We start from the raw sequence: 23,343 nt of genomic DNA, 5'->3' as shown, positions 1-23,343 counted from the left end.
CTAGAGATTTATCTACAAAAACTCTGTAGAGATGGGTAGAGATAGACTTAGATGCTAGCAGAGGATGTTGTTTGGGAGAAGATGTTGGGAACTAGTTCCAGAAATGTTCAACATATTGGTGAATATTTTCCTATTATACCGATACTCGTTTTTCCATTCATTTTTAAAGTGTGTGATCTCATATAATGAAAGCTTATTCACGCCTTAGGGATTATTCACTCCTTGTATTACAGATACAGAGGGTCGAGTAACTTGACCCAGGGACACAGGAGCAAATGTAAGAGACCAAACCTAGGTATCCTTAATCTGTTTTGTTTTTAAAACACCATGTGGCAGTAAAATATAGATATATCTCAGACATCAATCCCAGAAGAGTTTTCCCTACTCCAAAGGCCATGTAAAGTTCTTTCTCCCTTTCCATGATGCATACATTCAACTAAGTTAAGGTATGATATGTATTTTTACTATAAATAACAGGAAACTGGATCTCAGGTATAATAAATAATTTTTTAAAAGACATAGAAGGAAGAGACCACTCTCATACATGTGTGCAAATTAATATGCCTCTCTTCTCTATTTTTATCTCTTTATATGCTCTCAGCAATGTATGTACATGAAGTTAACCAAAATTTTACATCTAAAATGAAGTCTTCTATTTAAATAGTGCCTTTTTCCAGTTAACAAACCTTAAGATGTTGATCCATTCTTTTCCTAGCTACACTACATAAAAATCCTTCAAAAAAATAATGCATTTGAGGTGCCTGCCCAGAGGAAATACATCAAATGAAAGTGTACAAAATGTCAACCGTAGATGGTGCACACTTGCTCTTCTTAAATAAGCTTTGCTGTTTAAAAAAAATGAACAAACAACCAAATAAACATACAAAATCCCTCTCAATATGAACAGTATAACAAATGAGAACTCTTGAGAACTAACCAAAGAAACCAAAAATCCCAATGTAATTTCTTGCAAAAGACCCTCTACTGTTTGGGGGTTTGGTTTCAGAATTGAGCAAAAACAAACAAGCAAAACAAAGAAACAAACTATCAAAGTTTTCAGCACTATACTATGAAAACTAATAAAAGAATGCTTGCCAGAAGTCAGTTAAATGTCATTAGGGAGGAAGGAGTCTGTGGTGCATAGCAAGACCCAGGTGAGTATGACAAGATGATCACATCTAAGGTGGATGATTTGGGAGAAAGAAGGGAAAGAAATATAACAAAAACTGACTTTTTTTTTTATTCTATAGATCACCTTTAACTAGCGCCCTGAATATTACAAAGGACCTCTGCTTTCCAAATAATGCTTTCCTCTTTAACCCAAATTACTTCATCAAGGAAGGAAATCTAGGAGTGCTTTCAAACATGGTTGTAATCTGAATTACATGGGTCACTGTATTCCTTTTTAGATTTTGCTTCTGGGGCTTCACACCATGATTCCTAAAACAAAATCTCTGAAGATGAAGCCAAACGCCATGATGAATCCATGATTATTTCAGTAGATCATATTCATCCATAAATTTATAAATCGGGGCTTTAAAAAAACTCTCCATCTAATAAGCTGTCTCATTCATTTACAATCAAATACCCTTTTTATATTTATCAAAATGTATTCTTAAAATTATGAATTAATCAAATATATGCTAATAATTGTAGCACAATTCAATCTAGAAGAAAACGATGATCACTGGTGCCTTAGAGTCACAGGAAATTTTAAAAATTAAATCTTCTATTTATATACATTCTTATTGCAGGTGTGTTTAGTTTAGCAACAAAAGTGTGGTTAGTTTAAGTGTAAAATTATATTGAATTTTAATAAAATGCTGCAGGATAGAAATACAAGTTCAACTAGACAAAAGAGTGATGTAAAATTTCTAACTGATAGTGAAAGCTACAAAACATACAAACATACAAGGTTGGTATCAAGAAATTATGATATTTAGATTCAGTAGATATGTTTAAAAGAGAGATTAATTTTAAAATGTCAATATCTGCAGTATGTTAGAAATTATAGCCTTTGGAACTATTTAAACTTATGATGAAACTTTTTTGATGCCAACTTTAAAATGTGTGAGTGGGTATATGGTTTTCAAAATGCTTTTAAAATTCTTATAGACCATTGCCCTGCACTATGATAATTTTACAGAAGACAAACAGGCTCCCTAGTCTGTGCCCAAAATGAATGCTTTCCTTCAGCTGTATCGCTTCAGATCACAGACATATAGCCCTCCCTCGCTTGCTAATGTGATTTAAAAAAAACTTTCCCAATGATTACCTGATTTATGCTATTGGAATGAACACCCTTTATAATATGGATCTAGGTAAATTTAAAAGTAGGTAGGAGAGTCTAGTTCATAAATAGACTATTTTTAAGCCAAATTTTAAGTATTTGGCATTACAGATGCTTGAGGTGGTTCCTGCCTTGCCTCCTCCTTTGGTAGTGATAATTGAGTGTTTAAGTGACTCTGTAATTTGTAAACCCATTACTAAGTAACCTTTAAAAACTTAATGTGATGACTTGGGAATATTTTAATTTGATCATTAGCCACATAAATGTTTTGAGGAATAGTACTTACCCTCTGTTATATTTTGCTATTTCATTAAACAGAAGTTTCCACCGAGGACGTCCAATAAAAAGTCTTGAATTCAGTGCTTGATATTTTTCTCCAATTATCTTCTGCCAAAAAGAAAGCACTATATTTTATATGACACAGAGTGGGACAAATAACCCAGTTCTCTAACATCATCTTTGCTGGTGCTGTGGCTTCCTAACAAATTGCTGTGATATAAAGAATATAAGTATCATATGGCAACCTATTAGGTAAAGTCATTTAGAAGCATCATTTCCTCCCTCTTTCCCTTGAAAATCCATTACCTTCTTGAATGCCATTATTACAAATGGCTGATTTTCCTAGACTTCAGTTAGTTGCATCATTTTTAAGTAACTGCAGCATTAGAGAATGCATTCTAATTGCCTACTCTCAAAAAAGGCGCAGCACATAAGCTTTACTGAAGGGTTTTTGTACAGCAAAGTTATCATATTTGGCTCATTATATGAGTAAAATACTATAAATTGTCACCATAAATTTGGGGAAATGATCCTGGACATGACAGCCTAAAACAGAAGAGCTCCAAATTTGGGATCTGTCAAGAAACAACTTCTAACGTACTGGTGCTTGCAATTAACAGACTATTAGATCTGAATTGGTGATAAAGAGAGTGAAGTGAGAAGAGACGAGAAAGTGTCTGTGTCCCAGGCAGACAAACTGAGAACCAGATGTAATATATGCTCTGTACCTTAATTACAGCAAAACCATGAGGAATAATGATACTGATTTGCTTCTTGAGAGTATAAAATAAAATGTTTTTACATACCAAGTAGGGTAGAAATCTGACTAAAAAAATAGGCTTAGATTAGTTTCAAAGTAACTGACAAACATTCATATTTTGTATTCAAACTATTATAGAAAATGTATGATGGAAAATACTACAATAAAACTTGCAAAAGCATTCATGCTCAGGTCTATACAGCTCTTCAATGTTGTTTGTAAACAGTTTCTTCATCTATGATATGGGGATTGCAAAATCATTTACCTCTTGAATATGTTGGAATTACATGAGATAACCTATATGAAATGCTCAGCACAGCGTCTAATAGTGAAGTAAAATAATGCGTGATGACTGTTACTTTATTTAGTTTCCCTTGAAGAGAAACAAGCTTAATTGTGTATGATCTTATCTTCTCTCACCACATAAAACCTCCCCTCGGGGCTTCCCTGGTGGTGCAGTGGTTGAGAGTCTGCCTGCTGATGCAGGGGACACGGGTTCTTGCCCCGGAAGATCCCACATGCGGCGGAGCGGCTGGGCCCGTGAGCCATGGCTGCTAAGCCTGCGCGGCCGGAGGCTGTGCTCCGCAACGGGAGAGGCCACAGCAGTGAGAGGCCCACGTACTGAAAAAAAAAAAAAAAAAAAAAAAAAAACCTTCCCTTGATGAACATAATCATAAGACTATTCGCTTATGTCCTCATCTCTAGATGAGGCAACTGTGGAGAGAAGAGAGATGAACTAAAAGGTCTGTTCCGGCTCCCTGTGAAAGGGAGAATACGGTTGACTTCAAGGACAAGGCATGAGTTTGCTGGACACATTCCAAAACAGGTTTTCCTCTGGGAAATGTCTCTTCAAACCACCTGCAGAAATTTCCTTCCACACAGCCCCTACAGTAAATCTTCTATTCTCAAGAGCCTTGTTTAATTTACAATAACATCCAATCACATACCTGTAACCCATCTGTCTGACTGAGGTACAGCTGGATGTTGACATAGTCAGGTCTGTTCTCTTGCCAAAACTGACAGGACATAAAAGTAAATAGACATTAAAATTTGTTCTGTATACACAGACTCTCTCCTATCCTAACATATGTGATTCTACGATTTGTTAAGATATATCGTGTCTTATCACAGCCAACATCTACGAGCAAATGTACATATATACATACATATATATGTACCACAGACATGGCAGATTCTAACATTAATAACCTGTCACCTACTGGTTTAATTAGTTATGATGGAGGTAGTGGACAGGATTAGTTCTCTGTTATCTTCATAGATACAAAATCAAACACGCTAAATGTTACACTAATATTCCCCTAAATCCTCCCCAATTATTTCTTATTTTATTCCCTAAGAGCCTCTAAATTTTACTAAAAAGTTCACTCAGAAAGAATATGATTTTTTAAAAGTAAAAAGTGATATTTAATAGGCATGCTAGGAATCACAAAAAACAAAACAAACAAAACCTGGTTCCAGTTCCTACCTTCTTCCTATTCAGCACTGGTTTCCCTTGTATAAAAATGTATGAGGCAGCAAATATACCTGCCAAAATAAAATAGTCTGGAAAAGCTCTCAAACATTTTGAAATCTTGAAAAATAAACTGACAAAGAAAAATATCTGAAGAAAAATGAATTCAACAAAGTGGGTAAAAGGGTTTTGTCCCCATAGGCTTCCTTTTGCCAGAAGGCAAAAATGAATCTGCTAATGATTCTGGCCTAGTTCTGACTGAATCCTGACTTCTGAAATCTACATTTAAAAAAATATTATTCTTCTTAAGCCCTCCTTTCACCACCCTGAAATAAGGAGATGCTGAAAGATAAGGAAAAGGAGTCAAAAAGTAAAAAAAACAAGAAGTAGAAGAGAAGCAAGGAACACAATAACCATGATGTGCTCTGGAGAACAGAGATGAGTATCTGATGTGTAGAACCTGAGGAAAGGCTTAGAAGAGACCAGAACTTCTTCAACAGCCAAACTATTTCTTGAGCATCAGTGGGCATAGTAGGTTTGCTGGAGATGGTATGGCTTTGCTGGACCTTATTGCAGCAAAAGGATCAATTGATTTCAAGTACTGTTTTTACAGAGTGTGAAAGTAATAATTTTTTAATGAATATATATTGGGGCTCCAAATAGAAGGTTCAGGAATGCAAAAGAAGTCATTTTGCAAATAGAGAGTAATTAAGTGAGGTTACATCACTCCTCTGGCACCCTTTATAATAGTAAGGGCACCTGGCAGGTGGCTAGAGACTTGTTTCTACTGCCATCACTGTCTAACCTTGAGATTTCCAGGGAGTTACTCAACTTAAAAAGGCCTCAGTTTCTTCATCAGGACAATGATAGAGTTGAATGACATTATCCTACAGGTTTCTTCTGGATCTAAAACTATACATTTTATGACAGGTGGAAACTCTAAGTTATAAAATCCCAATAAAAACACATTTTACTTTTAAAGTGATAAGTGATGATTCTCTTATCATAATAGTCTTAAAATATAATCATTAAATTCCATACCACAGCTGCCTCAAGTTATACCCAAACACTAAAGTCATTTTAATGCCCTTCAGGAATTGAATCAGGGTTTATGAATTTTAATTGTGAGGAAACAGGAATTTCCAGGTGCCAGTAATGGATAGCACCTCACAAAACACATGGCTTGCATTGATTTTTGTCTTAAATGTCTACCAGGATGCTCCTCTGAGATCACCCCAATAACTCCTGCATCAATAACAGCTGTTTGGAAGTAAGATCATCTATACCATTTTTCTAGATTCCACATATATGCGTTAATATACAATATTTGTTTTTCTCTTAACTAATTAGAACATACTGTATAGCACAGGGAACTCTACTTAATGCACTGTGGTGACCTAAATGGAAAGGAAATCCAAAAAAGAGAGGATATATGTATATGTATAGCCGATTCATTTTGCTGTGCAGTAGAAACTAACACAACATTGTAAATCAACCATACTCCAATAAAAATTAATTTAAACAGAAAGAAAAAAAATAACGTGTTTGATGCCCACAGCCTCCAGAGAGAAGTATGCAGACTTAAATAATGTATTTAATGATTTCAATGTCTCCATTTTAACTTATCTGTCATTGAAAACAAGCAATAGTATCTACTAAAGAAACACACACACACACACACACACACACAAACACACTGAACTTGGTAACTCAGTTGCAAACACAGAAAATAAAAAAAGACTTCTTTTTAACATCTTCCTCAGAGGCACAATTGCAGGACCACTGTTCATCCTCTTGATGTGAAAATCGAAACAGGTATACAGAGGTATGTGTAGAGATAATCATCAGCACATTATTTACACTAGCTTTAAGCTTTTATATTATTTACTCCATGGAATCCTAAGGGTAAAGCATAGCCACCAAAAAGTTTGAGAAGAAATCTTTTTTTTTTTTTTTTGCGGTACGCGGGCCTCTCCCGTTTGCCGAGCACAGGCTCCGGACGCGCAGGCTCAGCGGCCAAGGCTCATGGGCCCAGCCGCTCTGCAGCACGTGGGATCTTCCTGGACCGGGGCACGAACCCGCGTCCCCTGCATCGGCAGGCAGACTCTCAACCACTGCGCCACCAGGGAAGCCCTGAGAAGAAATCTTAAGATTGAACTACTTCGAATGTCCAGCCATTTATATTTTTTTTTCTTTCCTTTACTCCTTTCCTGCCCTGCTACTTGCCTTATAAAGCATCTATTATTCAAATGTGCCTTTCCACATCTTGGATCCAATTATAGCCTTTTATTAAAAAAAGTAAAAAAAAAAAAAAAAAAAGTATAGGCTCTCTATCAGTTCAAAACAATTTTTTTAAACTAGAAAAACAGGCAAAGGTAGAATTAGGAAATCCGAGAAATAATACAAGTGGTTGATAAGCATAGGGAGAGAAGTTCAGTCTCACTAGCATTCAGGGAAAACTAGAGATGCCACTGTTTAAGAGATGGATAGAAATTTGAAAGATTGGTAATATAATGTTTGGAATAAATTTCTCTTGTATTCTTTGGTGGAAATGTAAATTATTTTAGCCTCCTTGGGGGACATTTTTTTAGTATATATTAAAAATTTAAATTCATTCCCAAAGTCCTCAGAGCCTCCAACTCAGGAAGTCCAGCCTCAGGCATTAACCTAGAAAAAATACCCACGATGATGCTCTTCTTGAAAGATTTTTCTCCCTTACCTCAAGGACAGAACTACCCCTTGGTTTCCTACTACCTCACTGGCCACTCTGACCAATCTCCTTTACTGACTTATCACTCATCTTCTGCCCCTCTAGAAACTGCAGTACCCCGAGGCTTGGTATATTTACACACACTCTCAAGGTGACCTACAATCATATAAGTATGCTCAAATCCATTCAATGGCTTCTCATCTCTCCCTTTTTTTTTTCTCCTGATTTAGCGGGCCCTTGGTGAACCCCAGAAATCTGCACTTTTTTTTTATTGTGGTAAAATATACATAGCATAAGACTGATCATTTTAACTGTTTTTTTAAGTATACAGTTGATTAGCATTAAATACATTCACATTGTTGTGCAACCATCACCACCAATCCATTTTCAGAACTTCTTCATCTTCCCAATCTGACACTCTGTGTCCATTAAACAGTAACTCCTCATTTCTCCTTCCCGGAAACCTGGCAACCACCACTCTACTTTTTGTCACTAGGAATTAGACTACTCTAGGTGCCTTATATAAGAGGAAGCACACAATAGTTGTCCTTTTGTGCCTGGCTAGATAGTAATAAGTTTATAGAAAGCAATGTGCAGAACAATACAAATAGTATGGTAGAATGTATAGAATGCTCGTGAGTTACATCTGGTTACAAAGACCGGGTGGGGATTTTGCTTCATGTGGATTATTAGAAAAATCTGTAGCAAAGATGCATATGTGTATTACTTGAATAACTTAAAAAATAAAGATAGATACATTAATAGATAAGTAACAGATTACATGTAGGATAGACGAAAATGCCTGCTTTTCATCTCTGTAAGGAATAAAACTTAGAATTTGGGATTTTTGAAATTCTGTATACTGTGCCAAAAGTCTGCTGATGATCCAACTTGGAATATCAAAGGTGGAGATAAGAGATAAGAGCTACTAGAGGGGCTTCCCTGGTGGCGCAGTGGTTGGGAATCCGCCTGCCAATGCAGGGGACACGGGTTCAAACCCTGGTCCGGGAAGATCCCACATGCCGCGGAGCAACTAAGCCCGTGCGCCACAACTACCGAGCCTGTGCTCTAGAGCCCGTGAGCCACAACTGCTGTGCCTGTGCGCCTAGAGCCCGTGCTCTGCAACAAGAGAAGCCACCGCAGTCAGAAGCCCAAGCACCGCAACGAAGAGTAGCCCCCGCTCCCCGCAACTAGAGAAAGACCGCGTGCAGCAACGAAGACCCAATGCAGCCAAAAATAAATAAATAAAATAAATAAATTTATAAAAAAAAAAAGAGCTACTAGAACAAAGGATGAAAGGTGTAATAGTAATTGCCTGTTGATGTTTTCCTCCATCTGTCCTCGGTCACAATCTCATATGTATTCACATTTGCATGCATATGTATCCTATATGCATACATCACCAGCCATATGCATATATTTTTATGTTAAAACATGTTCTAAATACACACACAAATTCACAGATACCAATATCTGAAAAGATGTGTACCAAATTATTAACAGATGTCACCTCTTTTTTTTTTAAGTTTAAGGGATTTTTTTTTCCTCCTCACTACTTATCTGCATATTTTCTGGTTTATTCTATAGTGAGCACTTATTACTTTTACAATTTGAAATAAAATAATTTATTTTAAATTTAGAAAGCTGCAAAAGTAAAAACAAACCTAATTTTACCTTGTTATACAACACACATAGTAAGTCTGCAAACCAACGGAAGGATTGGATGTCTCTGCACACCCAAATAAAATACAGTCTTCTAAGCCTGTATGGTTTCCAGTCATCCCTTTAAAATTAAAATAACATGATAGTGATTATGATGGCAAAAAAAATTAAGAATCCCTATATACTTGAAATTTTGCTTCTCATTAGTAAGGAACCTATAGAAAAAACAGTCATTTACATTCTAGCATCTGACATACCACTTACTTTAACTCCCAAATTTATTTAAAATGCAATATACTGACTCAAAGATATGATATACTCCATGAATTTAAGTGTTCATGCTTGTGGATATTATATGCATATCACCCATTTCCATCTGAAGGCAATAAACTAAACTCCTGAATTAGAATAATATCAGCTCTGAATCTCAGGAAAAGAAAGTTCTGTATTTTCAGTGAATTCTATCACTCAACAGGGCTCCAATGGTCATCTTGCCCTGGTTTCCAGGCAAAATGAGCCAAAACCATTCCAGAAAGTTAGTTTTTTACCCCCTTCTTAATAATTGTTAAAGAAAGAGATTTCACAACCACCTACTATGTAATTCATTCTAGCAACTCACAATTCCAAGTCTGGATTCCTCCTTATAATTATGAAGTAGGCTTGAGGTTAAGAAAGTATTCTTCCTTTTTTTAAACTTTAGGTGTCCAAATAACTTGCAAAACGTTTTCAGAAACAATTTCTGGTTTGGAATATAGTTATTTTTCGAAGAACCTTCAAAAAGTCCCAGATTTATATCAAGTATCACTTCAACTTATTATTTCTTTTTTAGTACTTCATAAAACAAACTTTTAATGCAAATTGTGTTTTCTTGAAAAGTGAACAGAATAGATTTTGTTTGTGGGTTTCATGACAATTACTGTCCATTACTTTTTGCTTATAATGCTAGAACTAAAATAACTGAATAAGTATATCCTGGTTAAGCAATCTTACCTTTGAAATTTTTATTCTTCAGTCTGTTATAAATTTGCTGAGTAACAGACCAAGGAATGATGTGCTCATTTGTCATCTCCTCAGAAAGGCTTTCCCTGACCATACTTCTAAAATAACCCGGGCCCTTTATTTCTATATCCCATTAATCTCTATTCTCTTCATCATAGTTCTAATATTTTCTGAAATAATGTTATTTATGAATTTTTCACTGGTTTATTTTCTTCCTGCCCCATTTGAATGTAAACGTTTTAAGGGCAGAGACTCTCTTTAGTCATTGCTGTATTACCAGAAACTATAAGATGAATCGGCACATAGGTGCTCAAAAATATTTGTTGACTAAATGCATTAGTAATGCCACTTGCCCCTGATGAGAAAGTAAAGAAACAGAGGCTGGTGGAATGACTTTAACAGAGGAAAAGGACAGAGGAATGCATAATTGTGATACTGACGTTATTCTACAAGAGAACACGCTGAAAGCCATAGACCAGGTATTGAGAATCACTCAGTTATTCCCCTTATCAGTCAGTAAATGGAGTTCCTTGAACAATAAGTAAAAGAATTCTGGAAGGAATTACTTCTTACTGAAAGAGAGCTGTCTGAAATATTGACAGTTCTCTACTTGGACTAACATAATGGATCAAAATGACATACAGCAGAGTGTTGAGTATTGATGCAAAAGGAGTCACTCCAATGCCTCCAGCCACGCAGAGGCTAACCTCATAGTTCAGTGAGTCTTCAAATGGACTTCCAAAGGGACCATCAATGTAGAGCCTGTGGACAAGGCAGACAAAGGTGGAAAAAATGAAAATGAGTTAAATTAAATTTCTATAATACGTGGCAAACATGATAAATCTAGTGTCTAGGCTTTGTGATGGCTCGGGCCTCATTTCATTGTTTCTCATAGTGATAAGCTTAAAGGAACAAGGAGTGTTGTTTATGAACTGTCAATATTAACACAAGCACATCTGTTTCAAAGCATGGGTATTTTGAGGGAAACATTCGTTTAAAGTGTAGGGAAATGTATATAGGACCATGATAGTTAGCTAAGGACTAGCTAAAGCTTTGATCTATTTTATTACTATATTGGACTAAATTAAAATATCTTGTTTTATTGTGTCTAAATTCAACAATATTATTCTCCATGGTAAAGATAGCAGCAGAAATATTTCCTGAAACGCTTACCATGTGAACAGAAAAGAAATTAACCCTGTTCCTCTTCTTGCCCTGGTTAGGTTGATTAGTATAGAAATAGCCAGAGCACACTCTCAAAGGAATCTATGATTACTCTACTTGTGATTGTATATTCAAATGTATGTGTGTGAAATCCTTCTTAACTACAATGAAACTTGAAAATCGTTCACTCAATATTCAGCCTCCCATTCTTTCTTGCTTTTTTTTTTGATTGAAGTATAGTTGATTTACAATGTTGTGTTAGTTTCCAGTGGTTCAGTTATACATACACATATATCTATTCTTTTTCAGATTATTTTCCCTTATAGGTTATTACAAAATATTGAGTATAGTTCCCTGGGTTATACAGTAAGTTCTTGTTGGTTATCTACTTTATATATAGTAGTATGTATATGTTAATCCTAAGATCCTAATTTATCCCTTCCCCCCTTCCCCTTTGGTAACCATAAGTTTGTTTTCTATGTCTGTGGGTCTATTTCTGTTTTGTAAATAAGTTCATTTGTATCATTTTTTTTAGATTCCACATATAAGCAGTATCATATGATATTTGTCTTTGTCTGGCTTACTTCACTTAGTATGATAATCTCTAGGTCCACCCATGTTGTTATAAATGGCATTATTTCATTCTGAGCCATTATTCATGGCCAAGTAATATTCCATTGTATATGTATACCACATCTTCTTTATCCATTCATCTGTCGATGGACATTTAGGTCTCATTCTTGCTTAGTAAAAAAACATTAACGTTACTCAGGGAAGCAAAGTGCCCAGCCAAAATACGACATTTCCCAGACTGTCTTGCATCTATTTCGGTTGTGTGACTATGTTATGCCTAATGTAATATAAATGGAAGTGTAGTTAGGAAAACTGGAAGGTTCCTTGAAGGAAGCTGTCTCAGTTAAAAGTTGCATCTCTATCCCTGTCCCCTTCTTTCCTCCTTCCTGGTGCCTGAAATGTTGACTTGATGGTCTAAACACTTATGATGACTATAAAATTGCCATACCCTCTATGGACTGCCTAGTTCCAGATATCTTTATGTTAAAAAAAAAAGACCCATATATATAAAACACTGCCATTTTAAAGCTTTTTTCCTATTACAAAAAAAGACTTTCTTAAAAAATAGTAACTGTCCAGGGCTTCCCTGGTGGCGCAGTGGTTAAGAATTTGCCAGCCAATGCAGGAGACATGGGTTTGAGCCCTGGTCCAGGAAGATCCAGAGCAACTAAGCCCGTGCACCACAACTACTGAGCCTGCGCTCTAGAGCCTGCAAGCCACAACTACTGAGCCCGTGTGCCCAAAGCCCGTGCTCTGCAACAAGAGAAGCCACCTCGATAAGAAGCCCGCGCACCACAACGAAGAGTAGCCCCTGATCGCCGCAACCAGAGAAAAGCCTGTGTGCAGCAACGAAGACCCAACACAGCTAAAAATAAAATAAATTAAAAATTAAAATAAAAATTTTTAAAAACCTAGCAATTTAATTAAAAAAAACTATATAAAGGTAAAAAAAAATAAATATTTTTTCTTAGTTGGCATTAAGTGGATAATAAAACTGAACAACTTTATAGTGTTTTAAAGTTTACAAAACACATCTCTATAAAGTTCTGATTTGATCTCATCAATCCTGTGTTTGGCAAAAATGGACATTCCTCCACATATTCTATCTGGGTTGATGTCAAAGGAAATGTTATTTTTAATGAAATTTCAGAATATAACAAGCCTCTGGGGTAGTGAGATTTTTATAAGAGAATAGCTATCTTTGAACTAAATTAGACAGCCCAAGGATTATTTTTCTAACCAAAATAAATTTATAGGCCTAATCTTTCTGTCTATGTAAAGATACTACAATGTAAAACCAACAGCTTTTTCCTTGACTATTCTGACATCAATAGAGCTATGAGACTGGCACAGTGATACATGCTTTAGATGAATTATTTGTAATTATTAAACAAGAGTTAAGTGGTATCATTCTACTTCCTCAGTTAGGAAGCTGAGGTTCTAGAAGTTTAAATATTTCCTCAAGGTCACACATCTAAGAAGTGGTTTATATTGACCACCAGAATGAACTCCATTTCTATTTATGAAACCAAAAAAATCAAAACTGCCTTCTTGAAAAAGGAGTTCATTCTAATCCTTTCAACCAGAGAAATAATGAATTGAACCTTTTTTTCACTGAATATTAACTCTATGTCTAAAAATATTTTTATCTTAAAGTCTATTTTATCCGAAACAATATTTCTTTGGTTAGAATTTCTCTGCTGTATTCTTCACCTTCTTTAACTTTTCAGCCTGTCTTTACCTTTATGTTCTGAGCAAATCTCTTGAAAACAGCTATTGCCCTGTTTCATTTTCTTATTCCAGTCTGACAGCCTTTTCCTTTGAACTGTAGAATTTAGTTCAGTGATGTTGAATTACGTACCACAATATCACCTGTACTGTTTGTCCAACTTTTTGTTTCTTCCCCCTCTTTTTTTTTTTTTGACTACTTTTATGTTAAGTGTTGGTCTCTGCTTTTACCTTTCTGTAAGTAAATTACGATTTTTCCTAGGGTGAATTTATTTTTATTATGTTGCTTGAGATTCATTGATATCCCTGAATTTGAGCTATTATTTCTTCAAATATTACATCTCCTTCACTCTCCCTTTTTCTCTTTTTGAAGCTCTAATGTAAAGGAATGCATGAACTTCTCACTCCATCCACCATACCTCAACCTTTCTTTCATATTCTCCATGCCTTTATCTCTGTGTGTTGCATTCTGGATAATTATTTCAGTTCTACTTGACAATTCATTATTCTCTCCATGGCTGCGATAAACTGCTCAAGTTTATGATATTGTATCTCTCACTTCTAGAAGGTCTATTGGCTCTTTTTCAAAAGTGTTTTGAGAAATTTGATTGTCCGTTGTCTCTTAATCATTATTTTAATACTCTCCTTTATTTCTTTTGACATATTAAACATTTGCTTTATACTTTTTAAATATACATTTTTACTAACATGTGATTTGTTTCATTTTTTAAAAAATACGAGCTCTTTGGTGCCTCATGTATAGGAATACTTTGAGGATTAAAATGTGTCCCTCCAAAAGAGTATTTTCATTTTCCTCTTCCAGGCCACCATAGGACGCCATGAATCTGGAATCACTTTAAAATAAATTTTTGTCTCTGTGTTTAGTGGGCTATATACATATTGTGAATTCAGTGTTTCAACTCAAGTGAGAGGGAGCTTGTGGTTACTAAATATCAGGGGAGATTTCTTTTCTAATTCCCTTCAGAACCAAGGACAAAATAAGTCAATTATCTCTACCACCTCCTTCTGCCAAGCTGACTATTTAATCTCTACTTTATCCACTGGGCCATGTGCAGGGGTCTCTGATCTGCTCTCCAACCCTCTTCAGAGCCCAGGACTTATCTCTTGTCCACCACCCATATGGCCTGTTAAAACCAGCTCTAACTTTTGGGGATAAATACATATGATGTTAGGAGCAAATAGAGGCTTTAGCACTCACTTCATTTATTCATCTAGGTAGGACATTCCTTACGGGTTACGACCCCAAGCAATTATTTTTATCTCCTACCATATCAAACATGTATTAAAATTACTAATGTTTGTGTGCTTAGATTTTTAGGCTTTCTATACTAGTAAGATTATTATTGAGCATCTAGTATGCTATATTATGTTTATTTTTCACTCTTAAATACACACATACACAAACATAAACATACAGGTGGATCCCCACTATTGGAATTAGTTCCTATAGAAAGTTAAGGAGAATTTGTTTTTGCCCTTTGATTTTGTTTTTTTTTTTATTGTGCTGGCTAACTTAGGCTTGATCTGCTAATATGTGACTTGAAATGCTTATTAATATGCAAAAACTAGTTCAAATAATATAAAAGAAAAGCTACCAAGCTCTTCAAACTGTGCACACACTAGGTACTTAACTGGAAACATGAATTATAAGCTGACCAACCCCTAGTGAATCTTCAGGTAAAACACCTAGCCAAATTTCACACCCCATTCCAACATATGTTTAAACCCATCTGCAAGCCACACTAAAATAAAATTACCTCTGAAAACTTTTAGAGGGAATATATTTGGTTAAAATAAACACTTTTAGATCTTTAGTTTAGACTTTTATACTACATCAGCCTTTCCAACAAAGAGCGCTATTTTTAAAATTGTATTTAATTTGGAATGTTATTTATTAAGATGATAACCAAATCTTTTTATTTTCTGTCCACTTATCTGCATTTAGGTGCAAATATTTTACAATTTCTTTTTCTCAAACAAATCATTCCATCCCTTTCCTAGCTTTCTTCTTTTTTCCACATGGCAACTTATCTCCCGCTGAAAGCAAGGTATATAGCTCGCTGGCTTAGTTGCTGGCTAATTTTAGTGTGAATAAACTCTTAAACCTCAAATTTATTTATGCTATATTTTGTTTTGTCATTTCTTTTCCATTAGTGTAGAGAGCTCAATTCAATTAATAAATAAAAGTAAAATGTCATTATTATGCATCTTGTCTTCACAGGCAAAAAAAAAAAAAAGAGAGGGTAGGGGAAGAAACAGAAAACGTGGGACAAATAATGAGTACAAAATAATTCTGTAGAATGTAATTCAACATAAATGAACGAACATCTTCAGCTCAACGGGAAAGACTGTCAGACTAAAATAAGACAAAATTGAGTCATGGGTTTTTTCAAGAGAATCAGCTAAAAGGGTACAAAAAAGTTGAAAGTTAAAGAATAAAGATATAGGAGGAAAATTTATTCAAAAGTAAAATAGTTGTAGTCAACATTTAGTTCAGATAAAACAGACTTTAAGGAAAAAACATTGTTACAGATATTATGTTACTAATCATTGGTAATTCGGCTCGCTGGGGTGTGCTTTCAGATTTTCCTTTGTTATCAAAGATAGGTGACCATGAGGCAAGAGACTTCTTTATTCTACTCTCTTCTTTTCTGTACAGCATGCTGAGCACTCCTCTCTTCCCTGGTTACAGATGTGATAAAATTTGACCTTGAAAGGAATGAAAAGCCTTTCATTAGGCTTTGACAAATATGTGGTATGTTTCCATCCAAAGTGTGGTTCTTGGACCAATAGCATTAATTTTATATGAGAACTTGTTAGAAGACAAAATTTTAGATCCAACCTCAGACTTACTGAATCAGAATCTGTGTTTTATTGAGGTCTCTGGGTGGTTTGTAAACACATTAAAGTCTGAGAAGCACTGCTCTAATGTGTCTTTCCAGAGAATTCCATTAATGTTGATAATAAAGTGAGATTTTTCCCTCTATTTTTCTTTTGTATTCTGTGAATATTATCTTCTTCGTGACTTTATAGAAAGTGATGATTTAGTTATTTCAAGATCTGGAGGGTAATGTCTGCTACCTGAATGTGAATCTTCTCCAAAATTGTACGATCAATACGGAATGCAAATAAAATCATACATAATTTATATCAGCATTACCAGGAGACAGAGAATAACTATTGTAGAAAAATGATCACTAAATACTAACAGAAAAAAAGAAAGTGGTTGAAAAGGAAGACAGGCAAGTAATGTCTCATATATATATATATATATACACACACATATATATAACTGTAGACTCTGAAATCAAAACCAAAACAATGACACAGAACTATATTTAAAAATATAATCCAAGAAAGTAAGAGTTCAGAAATACCATCAACAAAATCTAAACCTATAACGTTAGACAGCCTTTGGGAATTAAGTGTAATATTACCATATTTTGTGAGTATATGGATTTTTTTTTTTTTTTGCCCTCCTGCCACCCTGAGTATATGGATTTTAATGTTTTGTCTCACCTTCCTCTGCCATCATTTTTTTCCTCCCTAGGTGATTCTGGAATAACAGAACCCCAAAATGCTGGATTTCAGCTGTGATACAACTTACCAGCTGCAATATTTTTTAGACAGGAAGAAATAATCACTCTACTGCTATAAGTTTCTATCATTCTAGCTTCTATGCTTACTCTGATTGATTAGAGGCTTTTCATCAAAAAGAGGTAAATATAAGATAAACTCATAGAATAAATGGGTGTAACAAACAAAATACTACACATGAAAGCGCTTTGAAAACAATAAAATGCCATAAAAAATAAAACATATTTTTATAAATACAGCTAGCCCTATTGTCTAGGAATCACCAGATTTCCTCCTTGGGTTTTACTACTAACTCAAAAACCCAGGAAAACCAGGACATTGTTAAAATAGTTTAGCTCAGTTGTTATTTCTAGTTGCTGGCGTACAATAGGCACTAAAAAATTTTGGTTGAAAGAAGTACTGAAAGAATAAAATATGCTCAACACGTTCATTTGCCTTTAATTTAGAGACAATACACTTGCAGCCTCATTCACTAGAGGGGAGAATGCTCACAGTAGGGTAAAATTGTCTGTTCTCAAAACTTTCACAGCAATTACTTTCAGTACAGAGATTTTAACAGCAAAAAAATAGCCTTTTAAAATCCAAGTAGGAGGGAAAAATGCAACTTCAAAGAGCTATTAAAGAAAATTTAAGGAAGATGAATAAAACTGTGTTTACTATATAGTAATATAGTAAATTAGAATGTAGGCTCTAAATCGAGTTTAAATCATGGCTTCAGCAGTTAGTAGCTATGTAACCTTGATCAAGTTACCTATCACTTTGTACCTCAATTACACTCTTTGTAAACAGAAGGTGATGTAAATAATACACACATCACTGGTTATTGTAAGGATTAAATGAGATAATTCAGGCAAGGTAAAGACCACTGGTTGCCTACCCTTTATCTGTTTTCTCTCCCTTATTCCCAATTGGTGGTGGCGTTACAGTAATGTATCCACTTAAGAAAAAAAAATGACTATATTTCTCACCCTTTCTTACAAAGACATAAGACCCACTTTAGGGTAATAAGATGTAAGACGTTTGGGGTTGGGGTTCTGAGCAGCTCCTTGTAAAGGAGGATGCTGACTCAGCTTGCCTGCACCTTTTATGCCCTCTGCTCTTCTTTCTTCTGTCTGGAAAAAGAATACGATGGCTGAAGCTGAAAGAGGCATCTTGCAATCGAGAGAAGGAAAGGGGAGTTGCAGACACCTCAGATGTAATATGCTGACCCTGAATTAACATAAGCCACCACTTACCTTGGTACTTCTTGTCACATGAGAAAAACAAGCCCTCATCACTTTTAGCTATGCTTCTGTTTTATGTAGCTGACTGCAAATATACTTGATAAAACTTTTACCATGGTGCCTGGACATAGTAAGTGTTTGATAAATGTTAGATTTTATTATTAAGAATAAAGAGTTATAATTTACATACATTTAATGCTGGTGCAAATGTACATTTCTGGAAAATTATTTGCCTTTGTTATCTTCATCTGATTTACTTTAAAAGTGATTCTAATTTTTTAAAAAAATCAAAAACTATCTGAGACCCTTACCTCCCAAAACCTAAAATAAGGTATCATAATAATAGATACTCCTCATTGAACATTTAATTTAACCCAGGACCTACCTAAATGTTCTATATACACCTTTACTCCTAATTCACACAACAACCTTCACAGGAAGGTATAATCTCCCTTTTACTGGGGTGGGAACCAAAACTCAAAATGTTAAGTAATTTCCTCAAGGCCACGTTTCTATTAAGAAGCGTTACTAAATTTCTTGTAAGACTGACTCCAAAGCTCATCTTCTTAATGATCACATATTAATGATTACAGTCAATTAGAAATTATTTTGGTTAGGGATAATACATAAAGGCAAAACAAAATATGAAAAGGGCACATTGTATCAAGGAACTCCTGGAAATTCCTGCTTTGCAGGATGGAAGGGTTCAGAGCCATCCTTCATATAACAGTTGTTTCTGGGAAAAAGGTGAATGTGATTAACTGTTTCCCTGGAAAGGACAGTTGCAGTTTTAGACTATTCCTTTCCCAGGAAGTAATCATATCAATAAAAACAACAAGGAGTGGGAGGGAGTTAAAAAGCTTGAGAAAGTCTTTGAAATCTTTCTATCTTTCTCTAATGGTCCTCAAATGCTAGTGTACATCAGAATCGTTTGGAGGGCTTGCTATAAAACACAGAGTGCTAGCCTCCACCCCCAGATTTTCTAGGTCAGTAAGTCTGGGGTAAAGTCTGTGTTCCTAACAATATCCTATGTGACATTGATGGTGCTACAAGAGCAGGTAGGAGGATAGAGAGTGAGCTGGTGCAGGTGGGGATTTTAAATATGGTGACCCAGGCAAGCCCTTAACATTTAAACTAAGACTTGGTGGGAGGTGGTGGGTAGTGGTCCACACTGCTTAGACTGTAGGAACAACTTAAGGAAGAAAACTTCACCAGCAGAGGGCTAAGAAATCTCTGTAATTAACGAGTGAGTGATTAATACATAATACAATCTCATGCATAAATAAAAGCGACATTGTTCGAAAAACTGCTTTGACTGATGTCTGTTTCTTGGAGTTCTGAATCATTTAATCAAGATTTTCCAACAGAAACCGTTAATTAATTTAGGGGCTGCAAGGAGAAAAATTCTTTGGCTAGAAGTTCCATAAAACAAGTATATTATCAAAATTATACTACCATAACCATTATGAATAGATTAACTTTTAACTGCTTTTTTAATATTCATTTTTACTATAGGTTCATAAACTGTTTCTAAAATCATGGCTTAACTTTGATAATATCTCACTCTTCTAGAGCTGAGAATATTGTTGAGGAGCTATATATCACCTTATGCAAAAAGGAGGTTGTTTCTATCCAAGGATGTTAAGATAGGATTTTAAGATTTTTAACAAAGGAAGAACTTCAGGCCACTTTCTCTCTCAACTGATAGACAATTTCTGAGTCAATGACAAATAAACAATTAAAAACCTAAAAACAGCTGATTTCTGAGAAGATGTATGACAGCTGAGAATGCAGGATGAGGCAGGACAAAGAAAATAAATGGTCTCAAAGGCACTAGATGGAGAATCCAACCAATATGCTTAACTTAATCTCCTAGAAAGTGTTTACTTCCTCAACTTGTTCTAAGATTTCAGCTTCCTGACCTCCCAGCTACAGGTTCATCTTGGCCCCATCCTTGAACCAGTACTTATTTGAGTCCAGAACCAGTTATTCTCTTACTCAGCACGGAGGCATCCTTATTCCTTGTCCATTAGTCCTGCACTAACAGAGTTCTTTGACTTATCAAATGTCTGAGCAGAATGTTCACAATTTCAGCAATGCCTCAGTTTTTGTAGAACTGTTCGGTGTTTTTTTTTTTTTTTTTGGGTGGTCCAACTTGCTTTTGCAGTCCTGATGGCAGGGTTTTTACTTGTGAATTCCAGCTCAGGGGCTGGGACCTACTATCTATGGATAGATCAGCTTAATTTTGATATTATGCTTGCCTAGATTCGAAAATAGTCAAGAATTAAGAATCCTAAAAATATCAATTTTTTTAGATCTCCTGCCAGCTAGGTGTTGGAATATTATCTACTAAATAAAAGAAAACCTAAGTTTAGGGATGAGAAAATGAAAGAAAGTAATCCTTTAATATTATGTACATTATGAAGAATGTTATGATTAGCTGTGATTGTGGAAACTACTAGAACAGCTGTGCATCCGTCATAAGCAGGCCCACAATAGAAAGAGTCCCTTCCTGAGTAATCACTGTGCCATCAGATCCCATCACCCAGAGCCATCATTGTTGGGCAGAACATGTCCGTTCTGGCAGGATCTAGACTGGAATGAAGGGATAGAACCTCACCACCCTGCCCTGAGGTGAGGCATAGCTTTGGGAAAAGGTGGAATAGAGCTGGGAATGGGGATGCTAATGAGAATTCACATTTGCAAAAAGTCAGGTACTTTACATCATTTTATTTAACAATCACAAAGCTTTAAGAGGTAGAATTATGCCAGGCACTGTGTGTTCCTCAAAGCAACACTAGAGGGAAGGTACTTATCTGTCTATCTACCCACCCATCCCTAGTTCCTGACACAGAGCTCCTAAACTCTTCTACATATGGGTACTAGGAAAATCTTTTATTCTAGTATTTAGTCTTTGACTCTTATTCCTGACACAGAGCTCCTAAGACCTTTGTAATTTCCTCAATGATAGGAGCATCTGGCACAGAGTCCCTATATTCTTGGAATTCCCTGATTCTAGGAATGTCTCTTGTTCTGATGAGACAATTCTTTGTGGGCTCCAGGATGCAGCTGGTCACCAGAAATGCCAGGCCATGATTAGAAGCTTGGAAGTTTCAGCTCCACCCCCACTATTCTCTGGAGAGGGGAGAGGAGCTGGAAATGAAGTTAATAACTGACCATGCCTCTGTGACGAAGCCTCCATAAAAAGGGGTTTAGAGAGCTCCCAGGTTGATGAACACATCTACATGCCAAGGGGGTGGTGCATGCCAACTCTATGGGGACAGAATCTCCTGCCCTTGGGACACTTCCAGACTTCACCTTATGTATCTCTTCATCTGGCTGTTCACCTGTATGCTTTTTCATATCCTTTATTGTATAATAAATCCGTACGTGTTTCCCTGAGTTCTGTGAGCAAAGGACAGAATCCAAGGAGAGGATCATGGGAACCCTGATTTGTAGCTAATTTGGGCAGATGCTGTAAGTAACTTGGGAACTTCCTACTTGTGATTGGCATCTGAAGTGGGAGTGAGAAATCTTAGGGGACTGAATCCCTAAGCTGTAGGGTCTGCAACTAACTCTGGTTAGTGTCAGAATTGAATTGAATTGCCAGACACCCATCTGGTGTCAAAGAATTGGTTGGTGCGGAAAAAACTCCCACGTACCTGGTGTTAGAAGTATTGTATGTGAGAGTAAAGGAGAAACAGGGAGTTTTTCCTGTAGTGCTAATATTGTATTTGAAATAGAGGGGGAAAAAATCATGTTCAGAAAGACCTCCCACTTGTCCTCAGTCATGGGGACAGTAAGCCAGCATGCGATACAAGTGAAACTGCTTGAATTCCTTCCTTAAAGTCCTTCCTCTTCCCTTCCCTCCCCTCACCCTTTCATCCTCTACCTCCTCTTCTTTTTGTCCAATAGTCATCCCATTCTGCTGATTGTGTCTCCTAACATTCTCAGACATCTATCTGCTTTTCCCTATTACTATTATGACAGAATCGATCCTTTATCACTTCCCTCCTGAATATGAAATATGATCTCTCAATGGAACCACCCACTTTCACAGTTCCATATGCTGTTATACTCTTTGTTCCATCTATAAAAAGTCTCTTCATCTGGTTCCATAGCACTTGTCAAGATTTTCCCCAAAGGGAAAATTAAACTTTACATGAATTGCCTAGACAGGAAGACACTTTATCTTCTCTTCTCCGATTGAATTTAGTACTTCTCTATAATTTATAGGACTTATCATATTGCTATAATTAATTTCTCCATTAAACTCTGATTCTGCTTTTCCCCAATGGGACTCTAGGTCCCACAAAGCCATATACTATGTCCTAATCATTTTTGTATTTTCAGTAATTATGAGTGCTTCTGGTGCATGTAGTTTTTGAATAAATATTTGAAGAATGGAAAAATGGACAGATGAATAAATGAGAGGCAGTATAGCACAATTAGGTATAATTTGGGGGCCAAACAGACCTGGGTTTGAGACCCAGCTCTGCCATGTGACTTTGGATAAGTCACTTAACCCCTTTAAATTTCAGTCCCTTAATCTGTAAAATCTGTAAAATTGGGAAGATGGTCCTACCTAACTCATAGGGGATGGTAAAGATTAAATGAAATAATGCATATAAAGCACATAACACAATCCTGGCATGTAAAAAGTGTTAAATGTTGCTATTTTTTCTTATGAATGAGAATAACTTCACTCAGGTAACAAATATATTACAAATGTGCAGATTGAACAAAAATTACTGAAGTGGGAGGGAGGGTCTCTGGAGGGAGGGTCTCTGGAGGAAGAGGAACTCAAAACTTTCTTTGGGAAGAGAAAGGAAGACAATTTGGAGAATAGATGACATCTGGAAAGGT

General features: G+C 35.8%; 1 protein-coding gene across 1 annotated transcript in view; it reads right to left on the bottom strand.

Moving 5' to 3' along the window:
• The window catches only part of NOX4 (NADPH oxidase 4), a 147,262-nt gene that overhangs the window by 9,869 nt on the left and 114,050 nt on the right, over positions 1-23,343 (bottom strand). Inside the window, 4 exon segments of the mRNA XM_032640633.1 lie at positions 2,577-2,677; positions 4,277-4,345; positions 9,185-9,293; positions 10,814-10,933. Coding sequence (XP_032496524.1) covers positions 2,577-2,677; positions 4,277-4,345; positions 9,185-9,293; positions 10,814-10,933 — 399 coding nt within the window.

The sequence above is a fragment of the Phocoena sinus genome, chromosome 8, assembly GCF_008692025.1.
Source record: "Phocoena sinus isolate mPhoSin1 chromosome 8, mPhoSin1.pri, whole genome shotgun sequence".
In the NCBI taxonomy this organism is placed as follows: Eukaryota; Metazoa; Chordata; class Mammalia; order Artiodactyla; family Phocoenidae; genus Phocoena; species Phocoena sinus.
Note: the sequence above shows the minus strand (reverse complement) of the source record. Positions and strands in the feature narration are given on the sequence as shown.